General features: G+C 41.3%; 1 protein-coding gene across 2 annotated transcripts in view; it reads left to right on the forward strand.

The window, feature by feature from the left end:
* ADCY10 (adenylate cyclase 10) overlaps positions 1-13,216 on the forward strand; it is a 107,399-nt gene that overhangs the window by 19,076 nt on the left and 75,107 nt on the right. For both annotated transcript variants that reach the window (XM_031004998.3, XM_055365252.2), the window contains 2 exons: positions 305-401; positions 3,070-3,158. In XM_031004998.3, the coding sequence (XP_030860858.3) occupies positions 305-401; positions 3,070-3,158 (186 nt within the window). The remainder of the gene's footprint in view (positions 1-304; positions 402-3,069; positions 3,159-13,216) is intronic.

Here is a 13,216-nt window from a genome sequence, read left to right on the forward strand (position 1 = left end):
TTATGAAGGAAAAAAAGCAGGAAAAACTTCTAAGGGCAGAAAAGTATAAGATTAGTCCCCCTTGGAATGACCCTCTCTGTACATATACCAAACATTGAGATGTGAGTGAACACTGTCATTGGAAAGATTTTTTAGATTTTCAATTTAAAATTTCAATTTTACAAATCAAAGAGTTTTGGTGTTTAAGTGTGCCAATCACTGTTCAGTCAAAAGCATACTCTCTGACTTTCTTCTAAGAAATTACACTTCAAAGGATTAAACAGTTCTCAGAATAACTGAAAACTTCTCATTTGCTTTTATTTAGGTTAACTTCTTAAAACCACCCCCTAATTTTAATTTTGATGAATTTTTCACAAAGTGTATGACCTTCATGCATTATTATCCTTCTGGTGAGCACAAAAGTAAGTACCCACTATGGAAAAATGCCTTTGCCTCTACCAGTGGTCAGTAGGGTCTTATACCAATGCCAACAGCTTCATTACTGGTGGGTGGGCTCCTCAACACAGCTCCTGGTCCTTACCAGCACACAAAGGGGACCTACTTCCCATTCTCCGGGACAGCAATTCTAAGTATGACACTCCCCACACCATCCACCTCTCCCTAGGCACTGACTCCTTTCCCTCATCCATCAAACATTAATAAGTATCCCCTAGGATAAAAGAAAAAGTAAAGCTTCTTTGCGTGCTGCTTTCCCCTCCTAACCTTCACCAATAAACTTCTAGGAAAAGAAATCTGTAAATGTATTTATACCTGCTCTCATGTCCCCTTATTTATTTATTCATCCAATAAATATTGATTGCAAGCACCTTGATGTCTGTGCTCACCTGCTCTTCAATCTTGCACCGCTGACACCTAGCTTCTACGCTAGTCCCCTGCTGTCTACTGAGACTGTTTATGTCAAGGCCACCAAGGACCATTAATTTGCCAAACCAGGTGACCTCTTCTCAGGCCTCATCCTAGATGGTTGACCATAGCTTATGCTCTTTTCTTGGACACTACCTTCTCCTTTTTCCTTGGGTTCAAAAGTATTATTCTTTTCTAGTTTTGCCTTTACCTCTCAAATCACCTATTTTCAGTCCTCTTTGCTTAGTTTCCTTCCCATGTCTTAAATGTCGGTGACTTCAGGTATCTGTCTTTGACCTTCTAGTCTTCTCTACTCACTTCTTAGTGAACCATTTATTCGTGCTTAACTTCCATGTGAGTAAGACGAGGCAAGTGAGAAGACTGTATCACAAAACTTAAGCAGACACTCACTCTCAAGGTCCTGCAAGTTGCTTACATCACCCGAGTCTCAGACCTAACTGCCAGAATTCACTTCAGTCTTTTGTCCTGAATTCTAGGACAGATTTTTGTCCTGAATTCATAAAAAAACAAACAAAATACCCTACCTGTGGGCGACTTCCACTGGATGTCAAATAGGCATCTAATATTAACATATCTGAACTTTAGCTACTTACCCTTCCCTGGAAACTCCATCCAAGTGAGAAACATCAGAAACATCTTTGAATCATTCTTTCTCATCATTTATGTACAGGTCTGGAGTATTTTAGATGTTACAAATAGAAGATTGTACTTTTACAAAGCCACAATAGGCAGTGGGGTGGGGAGTGGGGAGACTGTACAGACATTGGTCAGGAAAGGCTGAGAACCTCAGAAGCTCCAGAGATGAAGGAGAAAGCCTCATGACATTACCCACTCCTTGAGCTTTACTAATGCCATCTCCTGGGTCTTAATGGTACCTTCTATAAAGGGTTTCTTCAGGCCTTACTTTGAGCACCATAATACTGCAACGCAATTCCTTTTTTTTTTTTTGAGATGGAGTCTCGCTCTGTCACCAGGTTGGAGTGCACTGGCGCGATATGGGCTCACTGCAACCTCTGCCTCCCAGGTTCAAGCGATTCTCCTGCCTCAGCCTCCTGAGTAGCTGGGAATACAGAGGCGTGCCACCACACCCAGCTAATTTTTGTATTTTTAGTAGAGACGGGGTTTCCCATGTTGGCCAGGATGGTCTCCATCTCTTGACCTCATGATCCGCCTGCCTTGGCCTCCCAAAGTGCTGGGATTACAGGTGTGAGCCACCGTGCTCGGCCTGCAGTGCAATTCTGATGTTATAACCACCTGGAGTTAGTGCAGGATTTCATTGGTTGAATCCTCTACAAACTTCAGACACTAGCTGCAAGCTCTGGGATCCCCAGACCACCGGCACTTCTGACCAACTACCTACAAATCTGGGGATCTCCTTAATGACCTCAGGTTCAGTAATTCACTGAAATGACTCACAGAACTCAGCAAAGTGCTACACTTACAGTTATGGTTTTATTATAAAGGCCACAAATCAGGACCAGCCAAATTAAACACACACACACACACACACACACACACACACACACATTTTTTTTCACATTATCATTTTCTTCCCTGCTGAAAACCCTTTGCCATTTCTGTCTCCCTTATTTTTTGACTCCCTCAAACTCATTCCTACCATCTCTTATCAGTCTATCCTAGAGCATAAAACTATCAATCTTTATAGTGAAGGGAACCATAGAGATCATGAAGCTCAACAACTCTTTTCCCAGGTGAGGAAATAGGAGGCAACCAGGGCAGCAAAGTGACTTCTCCAGGGTCACACAGTGAAGCGGTATCAAGCCTGAGATCAGAAACCAGTCTTCTTAATGTTATTCCTGCTGCCCTTTCAACTCTACCATCCCCTTCATTCTGTCACCATGCTCCTCTCTTGTCATTCCCTCATTTGTTTGTTCCCATCTCAAGTGGCAATAGTTCTAAAGCAAGTTCAGAAGTGAAAATCTCCCTAAGTCCCAAAGTGTCATGTCAGTTTGAACAAGGTTTTGAGCTACATGTGACTGAATTTTGGGAAACCTGTAACCTGTAAGAGTTCCTCTTTGGATTTCCCCTGGCCCTTTCAGCCCCTAGGTGTCCCAGAGTCTCCTGACAACTGTAAGGACAGGAAGGCCCACTGCCCAAGAGAATAGGGACTGGGAGCCTCCTCTCGCTAGCACTGCAGAGCCAAACTTCCCTCTCTGAGCCTGCGCCCTCCTTCTGCCTTCTTAGACCTCCTGAGGCTTGCATGCACGCTGAAGCCTGATCCTGAACTGGAGATGTCCCTACAAAAGTATGTGATGGAAAGCATTTTGAAGCAGGTATTTTCAAAATTGAATTTACTGGCTTTGGGGATGTCAGGGATCTGGACAGCTGGAATTTTAAGATTTAAGAAAAAAAAAAAGCAGCTACTAGTAAATAGTAAAATGTTCCATTAAAATAAAAAGACTTCCTTTTTTTTTTTTTTTTTTTTTTTTTGAGACAGAGTCTCACTCTGTCACCCAGGCTGAAGTGCAGCAGCATGATCTTGGCTCACTGCAACCTCCGCCTCCCGGGTTCAAGCAATTCTCCTGCCTCAGCCTCCCACATGCGCCACCACACCCAGCTAACTTTTTGTATTTTTAGTAGAGATGGAGCTTCACCATGTTGGCCTGACTGGTCTCAAATTCCTGACCTCAAGAAATCTGCCCGCCTCACCCTCCCACAGTGCTGGGATTATGGGCATGAGCCACCACACTGAGCCTAAAAAGACATTCTCTATGTGTAGGTGACTGTGAAATTCATTGTTCAAATCTCAATACTTTCAAAGAGATCATTATTCATAATTATAATATGACAACAGGCATAAAATAGGACTGCATTGCCTTATATAATTGCGCAAATGGGAGCTGTTGCAAGCATATAAGAACATGTGGGCACCCATTCTATATGCCACATAGCAGAAAGACTTCAAGTGGATGAACATTGGTACACTATTTCTCCAAGTCATTTGCATTAGCTCTGAAGTTTTGAGATTTAACAACGCAGGTAATTAGAATACTCTGAGCTACCTCCACCCTCCAATATTTTCTCTTTTTATTCTCTTAATCTTGGTTCTCTCAAATTTATTAATCCATGTGAATTATAACTATCTCTTATCACTCACCATATGCCAGTCACTCTGCTAGTGCATGTATTTATTCTTTACAGTCCTTGGTAGATATTTTTATCCTCATTTTATATGCATGAGAAAACTGAGACCCAGAGAACACTACAACCTTTCCTGAGGTTGTCAAGTAAAAGATATAGCTAGGATTTGGACCCTGGTCTATCTGACTTCTACAATTTTTGCACAGGCTATCCACCCTCCTAATATATGCCTGCTTTAATACTTAGTCCCATCAAAATGCTGTTGTATCCTGGAGGAAATCTTTGTAACAAAGGCCTGTCCAGTGGGTAGCAGCCTTCATAGAGTGAATTGGAGAGGTATCAGAATGCACCCTGCCACCTTCAGCCCATTGTAAAAACATTACCCCTAGTGCCTGCAATTGCCTGACTCTTCATGGCTTTTGAAGCTTAAAAAAGTCCCCCCATTCTCCCCCAGCCATTCTCAAGAGATATAATACATTATGCTTCTTTAATTGCAACCAGTTGAAAACAAGGTCTTTAGCAATGGAATATAAGATGGACTCTGTGAGTCACTGGGAAAATTCCAGGTAGGAAAAATGTTTACCTGGTGAAGAGGTACAGCTAAGAGGGTTGAAAATAAGACCAAAGACAACATTTTACAACTTTACCAAAACCAGACCCTGAACCCAAAGAAGAGAAGTCCTTAAAGATACCGCAGTCCTCTTTTCCAAGCCAAAACTCAGAATACATAGTCTGACAGAAGTTTTTTATTTATTTGTGAATGATTTTATTTGAAAAATCAAGGCCAGGCTCATGCCTGTAATCCCAGCACTTTGGGAAGCCCAGACAGGTGGATCACTTGAGCCCAGGAGTTCAAGACCAGCCTGGACAACATGGCAAAACCCCATCTCCACAAAAATACAAAAATTAGTTGGGTGTGGTGGCACGTGCCTGTAGCCCCGGCTACTAGGGAGGCTGAGGTGAGAGGATCACTTGAGCAAGGAGACGGAGCTTGCAGTGAGCCGAGATGGTGCCACTGCACTCCAGCCTTGGGGACAGAGCAAGACCCTGTCTCTAAAAAGAAAAGAAAAGAAAAGAAAAAAATCAGCACATTGGTTAATTAGAAATTATTAAATCTCTTTTATAAAAAGAATAAAATTACATGAAACCAGGACCTTCTAGGCAGTTAGGAAGCATGGCTGCATTATTCTCTATACCAATTCCTTCTTTAATCTAGAAAATGTGCTTCACATGGTCGTTGAAGAATCTGACACTTCATGCTATTTCGGTGAGAAAGTGCAGTGATTTTCCCCCATCGATTTGCTATGTACTTAATTAACAAAATTCAGGGATGATGATTGGCAGGGATAATTTGGGAACACTCTCCTTTCTTTCTTTTTTTTTTTTTTTTTGAGACAGAGTCTCGCTCTGTCACCCAGGCTGGAGTGCAGTGGCGCAATCTTGGCTCACTGCAAGCTCCGCCTCCCGGGTTCACGCCATTCTCCTGCCTCAGCCTCCTGAGTAGCTGGGACTACAGGTGCCCGCCACCGTGCCCGGCTACGTTTTTGTATTTTTAGTAGAGACAGGGTTTCACCGTGTTAGCCAGGATGGTCTCGATCTCCTGACCTCGTGATCTTCCCCCCTCAGCCTCCCAAAGTGCTGGGATTACAGATGTGAGCCACTGCGCCCGGCCCAACACTCTCCTTTCTTTTCCCTCTGCCTGTTGTGTTGGAGAGAAGAAGGGACCTAAATGAAATATACCACCCCAGAGAGGCAGGAGAGTGTGGCAGATTAAATGTTAGATGAGCCAGGCGTGATGGCTCATGCCTGTAATCCCAGCACTTTGGGAGGCCGAGGTGGGCGGATCACCAGGTCAGGAGTTCAAGACCAGCCTGACCAACATGGTGAAACCCTGTCTCTACTAAAAATACAAAAATTAGCCAGGCGTGGTGGCACACACCTGTAATCCCAGCTACTCAGGAGGCTGAGACAGGAGAATCGCTTGAACCCAGGAGGCGGAGGTTGCAGTGAGCCGAGATTGCGCCACTGCACTCCAGCCTGGGTGACAGAGCGAGACTCTGTCTCAAAAAATAACTAACTAACTAACTAAATAAATAAATGTTGGATGAGGAGTCTGGAGATTTGGGTTCTAGTTTATTGTGTCCTTATGTGACCTTGGGAAAGTTGTGTTACTTCTCCATACATCAGTTATCTAATCGGTAAAATGGGGATAATAATACTGATTTCATTTTGTTTGAACGTAGAGTAGGACAGAATGTGAAAACATTCCAGAAGATACCTAATGAAAATAGAAGGTTGAATTACATAGCATGCTATTCTTATCCCTAACTATAAAAATAAGAGAGCCAAACTCCCAGATGGCATCTGTGGACCTGCCTGGGGCCTGGGGGAACTCATCATCCTGAAGGGAAAGACACAAGCCTGGCTGGCTTTGCCACCTGCTCATTGTAGAGTGCTAGAGCCTTGAACAAAAATAGGTGGTAGCCTGGTAGTAGTCACAGTGGGCCTTGGGCAATATCCAGTGCTGTGCTGGCTTCAGGTCTGACCCAGTGCAGTCTCAGTGATGGTAGCCACAAGGGTGCTTGTGTGACCCCACTCCCAGCTCCAAGCAGCTCAGCACAGAGAAATAGAGACTCCATTTGTTTGGGAGGAAGTAAGGGAAGAGAACAAAAGTCTCTGCCTGGTAATCCAGAGAATTCTTCTTGATCTTATATAAGACCACAAAGGTGGTACCTCTATGAGTCTGCAAGAACCATAGCATTACTGCACTTGCGGTGCTCTGTAATATAGATATGGCTTAGATCACAACACCCAAGTTTTTTTGAATATATGGAAAGCCTTCCCAAGGAGGGCAGGTACAAACAGTCCTAAATGTCAAAGACTACAATAAATACCTAACTCTTCAATGTCCAGACACTGACGAACTTCCACAAGTATCAAGACCATCCAGGAAAACATGACCTCACCAAAGGAACTAAATAAGGCACCAGGGTGGAGAAACAGAGATATGTGACCTTTCAGACAGGTAATTCAAAAAAGCTGTTTGAGGAAACTCAAAGAAATTCAAGATAACACAGAGAAGGAATTTAGAAACTTTCAGCCATGCTAACTAAGAAAAGAAGAGAAAAGACCCAAATAAATAAAATCAGAAATGAAAGAGGAGACATTACAACTGATAACACAGAAATTCAAAGGATCATTGGTGGCTACTATGAGCAATTATATGCCAATAAATTGGAAAATCTAGAAGAAATGTATAAACTCCTATACACATACATCCTACCAATATTGGACCCTGAAGAAATCTAAAACCTGAACAGATGAATAACAAGTAACAAGATCTAAGCCATAATAAAAAGTCTCCCAGCAAAGAAAAGCCTGGGACCCGAAGTATTCACTGCTGAATTCTACCAAAGACTTGAAGAACTAATACCAACCGTACTCAAACTACTCTGAAACATAGAAGAGGAGGGAATACTTCCAAACTCATTCTACAAGGCCAGTATTACCCTGATACCAAAACCAGACAAAAGTACATCAAAAAAAGGAAGCTACAGGCCAGTATCTCTGATGAATATTGATGCAAAAATCCTCAGCAAAATACTAGCAAACTGGGTTCGACAACATATTAAAAAGATGATCCATCATGATCAAGTGGGATTTATCCCAAGGATGCAAGGGTGGTTGGACATAGGCAAATCAAACACTGTGATATGTCTTATCTACAGAATGAAGGACAAAAACCATATTATCATTTCAGCTGATGCTGAAAAAGCAGTTGATAAAATTCAACATCCCTTCATGATAAAAATTCCCAAAAAACTGTGTATAGAAGGAACATACCTCAACATAAGAAAAGCCATATGGAATAGACCGACCACTAGTATCATAATGAATAGGGAGAAACTAAAAGCCTTTCCTCTAAGATCTAGAACACAAGGATGCCCACTTTACCATTGTTTTTCAACATAATACTGGAAGTCCTAAGTAATCAGACAAGAGAAAGAAAGAAATGGCATACAAATTGGAAAGGAAGAAGTCAAATTATCCTTGTTTTCAGATGATCTTATTATATTTGGAAAAACCTAAAGACTCCACCAAAAAACCATTAGAACTGATACACAAATTCAACAATGTCACAGTATACAAAATCATCATACAAAAATCAGCATTTCTTTTTTTTTTTTTTTTTTTTTGAGACGGAGTCTCCCTCTTTCGCCCAGGCTGGACTGCAGCCGCGCTATCTCGGCTCACTGCACGCTCCGCCTCCCGGGTTCACTCTATTCTCCTGCCTCAGCCTCCTGAGTAGCTGGGACCACAGGCGCCCGCCACCACGCCCCGCTAATTTTTTGTGTTTTTAATAGAGACGGGGTTTCACCGTGTTAGCCAGGATGGTCTCAATCTCCTGACCTCGTGATCCGCCCGCCTCTGCCTCCCAAAGTGCTGGGATTACAGGCGTGAGCCACCGCGCCCGGCCCAAAAATCAGCATTTCTATATGCTAACAGTGAACAATCTGAAAAGGAAATCAAGAAAGTAATCCTGTTAACAATAGCTAAAACTAAAATAAAGTACCTAGTAATTAACCAAAGAAGTGAAAGATCTCTACCGTGAAAACTATAAAATGTTGACACAAGAAATCGAAGAGGCCACAAAAAAAAAAAAAAAATGAAAGGTATTCCATGCTTATAGATTGGAAGAATGTTCATACTACCCAAAGCAATCTACAGATTCAATGCAATACCTAACAAAATACCAATGACATTCTTCACAGAAATAGAAAAAAAAAATTCTAAAATTTACAAGGAACCACAAAAGACCCAGAGTAGCCAAAGCTATCTGAAGCAAAAAGAATAAATCAGGAGGAATCATATTATCTGACTTCAAATTATACCACAGAGCTATAGCAACCCAAATAGCATAGTACTGGCATAAAAACAGACACACAGACCAGTGGAACAGAATAGAGAACCAAGAAATAAATCCATACATCTACAGTGAACTAATTTTTGACAAAAGAGCCAAGAATATAAAGGAAAAGACAATCCCTTCAATAAATTGTGCTGGGAAAACTGGATATCCACATGCAGATGAATGACACTAGACTCGTATCTCTTGCTATATACAAAAATCAAGTCAAAATGGACTTTGAGACATCAAACCATGAAACTACTACAAGAAAACATTGGGGAAACTCTCAAGGACATTGGAGTGGGCAAATATTTCTTGAGTAATACCCCACAAGCACAGGCAACCAAAGCAAAAATGGACAGATGGGATAACATCAAGTGTTTTTTTTTTTTTAGAACTATTTTATCAGATAAAAAATTAGTTTCATTGATGAGTTTTTTTAATCTTTTATTTTTATATTTATTTATTTATTTTTATTATACTTTTAAGTTCTAGGGTACATGTGCACAACGTGCAGGTTTGTTATGTTATGTATACATGTGCCATGTTGGTATGCTGCACCCATTAACTCGTATATCTCCTAATGCTATCCCTCCCCCTTCCCCCAAGCCCACGACAGGCCCTGGTGTGTGATGTTCCCCACCCTGTGTCCAAGTGTTCTCATTGTTCAATTCCCACCTATGAGTGAGAACACCCAGTGTTTGGTTTTCTATCCTTGCGATAGTTTGCTCAGAATGATGGTTTCCAACTTCATCCATGTCCCTACAAAGGACATGAACTCATCCTTTTTATGGGTGCATAATATTCCGTTGTGTATACGTGCCACATTTTCTTAATCCAGTCTACCACTGATGGACATTTGGGTTGGTTCCAGGTCTTTGCTATTGTGAATAGTGCCACAATAAACATACATGTGCATGTGTCTTTATAGCAGCATGATTTATAATCCTTTGGGTATATACCCAGTAATGGGATGGCTGGGTCAAATGGTATTTCTAGTTCTAGATCCTTGAGGAATCGCCACACTGTCTTCCACAATGGTTGAACTAGTTTACAGTCCCACCCACAGTGTAAAAGTGTTCCTATTTCTCCACATCCTCTCCAGCACCTGTTGTTTCCTGACTTTTTAATGATCGCCATTCTGACTGGTGTGAGATGGTATCTCATTGTGGTTTTGATTTGCATTTCTCTGATGGCCAGTGATGATGAACATTTTTTCATCTGTCTGTTGGCTGCATAAATGTCTTCTTTTGAGAAGTGTCTGTTCATATCCTTTGTCCACTTTTTGATGGGGTTGTTTGATTTTTTTCTTGCAAATTTGTTTAAGTTCTTTGTAGATTCTGGATATTAGCCCTTTGTCAGATGGGTAGATTGTAAAAATTTTCTCCCATTCTGTAGGTTGCCTGTTCACTCTGATGGTGATTTCTTTTGCTGTGCAGAAGCTCTTTAGTTTAATTAGATCCTGTTTGTCAATTTTGGCTTTTGTTGCCATTGCTTTTGGTGTTTCAGTCATGAAGTCCTTGCCCATGCCTATGTCCTGAATGGTATTGCCTAGGTTTTCTTCTAGGGTTTTTATGGTTTTAGGTCTAACATTTAAGTCTTTAATCCATCTTGAATTAATTTTTGTATAAGGTGTAAGGAAGGGATCCAGTTTCAGCTTTCTACATATGGCTAGCCAGTTTTCCCAGCACCATTTATTAAATAGGGAATCCTTTCCCTATTTCTTGTTTTTGTCAGGTTTATCAAAGATCAGATGGTTGTAGATGTGTGGTATTATTTCTGAGGGCTCTATTCTGTTCCATTGGTCTATATTTCTGTTTTGGTACCAGTACCATGCTGTTTTGGTTACTGTAGCCTTGTAGTATAGTTTGAAGTCAGGTAGCATGATGCCTCCAGCTTTGTTCTTTTTGCTTAGGATTATCTTGACAATGCAGGCTCTTTTTTGGTTCCATATGAACTTTAAAGTAGATTTTTCCAATTCTGTGAAGAAAGTCATTGGTAGCTTGATGGGGATGGCATGGAATCTATAAATTACCTTGAGCAGTATGGCCATTTTCATGATATTGATTTTTCCTATCCATGAGCATGGAATGTTCTTCCATTTGTTTGTGTCCTCTTTTATTTCGTTGAGCAGTGGTTTGTAGTTCTCCTTGAAGAGGTCCTTCACATCCCTTGTAAGTTGGATTCCTAGGTATTTTATTCTCTTTGAAGCAATTGTGAATGGGAGTTCACTCATGATTTGGCTCTCTGTTTGTCTGTTATTGGTGTATAGGAATGCTTGTGATTTTTGCACATTGATTTTAACATCAAGTTTTAAAAGTTTCTGCACAGCAAAAGAAACTATCAACAAAGTGAAGAAATCAAAGAAAATGTTTGCAAACTACCCATTTGACAAGGGATTAATCACCAGAATATATAAGAAGCTGTAACAGCTCTATAGAAAAAAATCTAATAATCTGATTAAAAAATGGGTAAAAGTTCTGAATAAAGCCAGGCGCAGTGGCTCACAGCTGTAATCCCAGCACTTTGGGAGGCCGAGGCGGGCAAGTCACGAGATCAGGAGTTCAAGACCAGCCTGGCCAACATGGTGAAACCCCGTCTCTACTAAAAATACAAAAAATTAGCTGGGCGTAGTGGTGGGCGCCTGTAATCCCAGCTACTCAGAGGCTGAGGCAACAGAATCGCTTGAACCCAGGAGGCGGAGGTTGCAGTGAGCTGAGATGTGCCACTGCACTCCAGCCCGGGTGACAGAGTGAGACTCCGTCTCAAAAAAAAAAGATCGAAATAGACATTTCTCAAAGGAAGACATACAAATGGCAAATAAGTATGTGAAAAATATGTGAAAAGGTGCTCAACATCACCGATCATCAGATAAATGAAAATCAAAACTACAATAAGATTATCATCTTACCCCAGTTAAAATGACTTTTATCCAAAAGACAGGCAATAACAAACGCTGGACAGGATGTGGAAAAAAGGGAATCCTTGTACACTGTTAATGAGAAAGTAAATTAGCACAGCCACCATGGAGAACAGTTTGAAAGTTCCTCCAAAAGCTAAAAATAGAGCTACCATACAATCTAGAAATTCTACTCCTAGATACATACTCAAAAGAAAAGAAATCAATATATTGAAGAGATACCTACACTCCCATGTTTACTGCAGTGCTATTCACAGTAGTCAAGACTTGGAAGCAGCTTAAGTGTCCATCAACAGAGAAATGGATAAAGAAAATGTGGTACATATACACAACGAAGTACTATTCAGCCATGAAAAAGAATGAGATCTGTCATTTGCAACAACGTGGATGGAACTGGAGGTCATTATATTAAGTGAAATAAACCAGGTATAGAAAGAGAAACCACATGTTCTCACTTATTTGTGGGGGCTAAAAATTAAAACTATTGGGCTGGGCACGGTGGCTCATGCCTGTAATCCCAGCACTTTGGGAGGCCAAGGCGGGCAGATCATGAGGTCAGGAGTTCGAGACCAGCCTGACTAACACAGTGAAACCCCGTCTCTACTAAAAATACAAAAATTAGCCAGGTGTGGTGGTGCGTGCCTGCAATCCCAGCTACTCTGGAAGCTAAGGCAGGAGAATCGCTTGAACCCAGGAGGCAGAGGTTGCAGTGAGCCAAGATCGCGCCACTGCACTCCAGCCTGAGCAACAGAGCGAGACTCCGTCTCAAAAAAAAAAAAAAATTAAAATGATTGAACTCATGGGGATAGAGAATATAAGGATGGTTACCAAAGGCTGGGAAGGGTAGTGGGGGATGAGGAGGAACTGGGGGTGGTCAATGAGTACAAAAAAAGAGAAAGAATGAGAAAGACCTAGTATTTGCTAGTACAACAGGGTAACTATAGTAAAGAATAATTTAATCATTGATATGGTTTGGATTTGTATCCCCTCCCAAATCTCATGTTGAATTATAATCCCCAATGTTGGTGGAGGGGACTGGTAGGAGGTGATTGGATCATAGGGGTGGATTATACCCTTGCTGTTCTCGTGATAGTGAATGAGTTCTCATGGGATCTGGTTGTTTAAAAGTGTGTAGCACTTTCCCCTGCTCTCCTCTGGCCATATAAGAAGTGCCTGCTTCTCCTTCGTCTTCTGCCATATTATAAGTTTGAGTCCTCCCCAGCCATGCTTCCTGTACAGCCCATGGAACTGTGAGTCAATTAAACCTCTTTTCCTTGTAAATTACCCAGTATCAGGTAGTTCTTTACAACAGTGGGAGAACGGACTAATACAACCATACATTTAAAAAATAACTAAAAGAGTATACTTGGATTGTTTGTAACACAAAGGATAAATGCTTGAGGGGATGAATAATCCATTTA

Source organism: Gorilla gorilla, chromosome 1, assembly GCF_029281585.2.
Source record: "Gorilla gorilla gorilla isolate KB3781 chromosome 1, NHGRI_mGorGor1-v2.1_pri, whole genome shotgun sequence".
Taxonomy (NCBI): domain Eukaryota; kingdom Metazoa; phylum Chordata; class Mammalia; order Primates; family Hominidae; genus Gorilla; species Gorilla gorilla.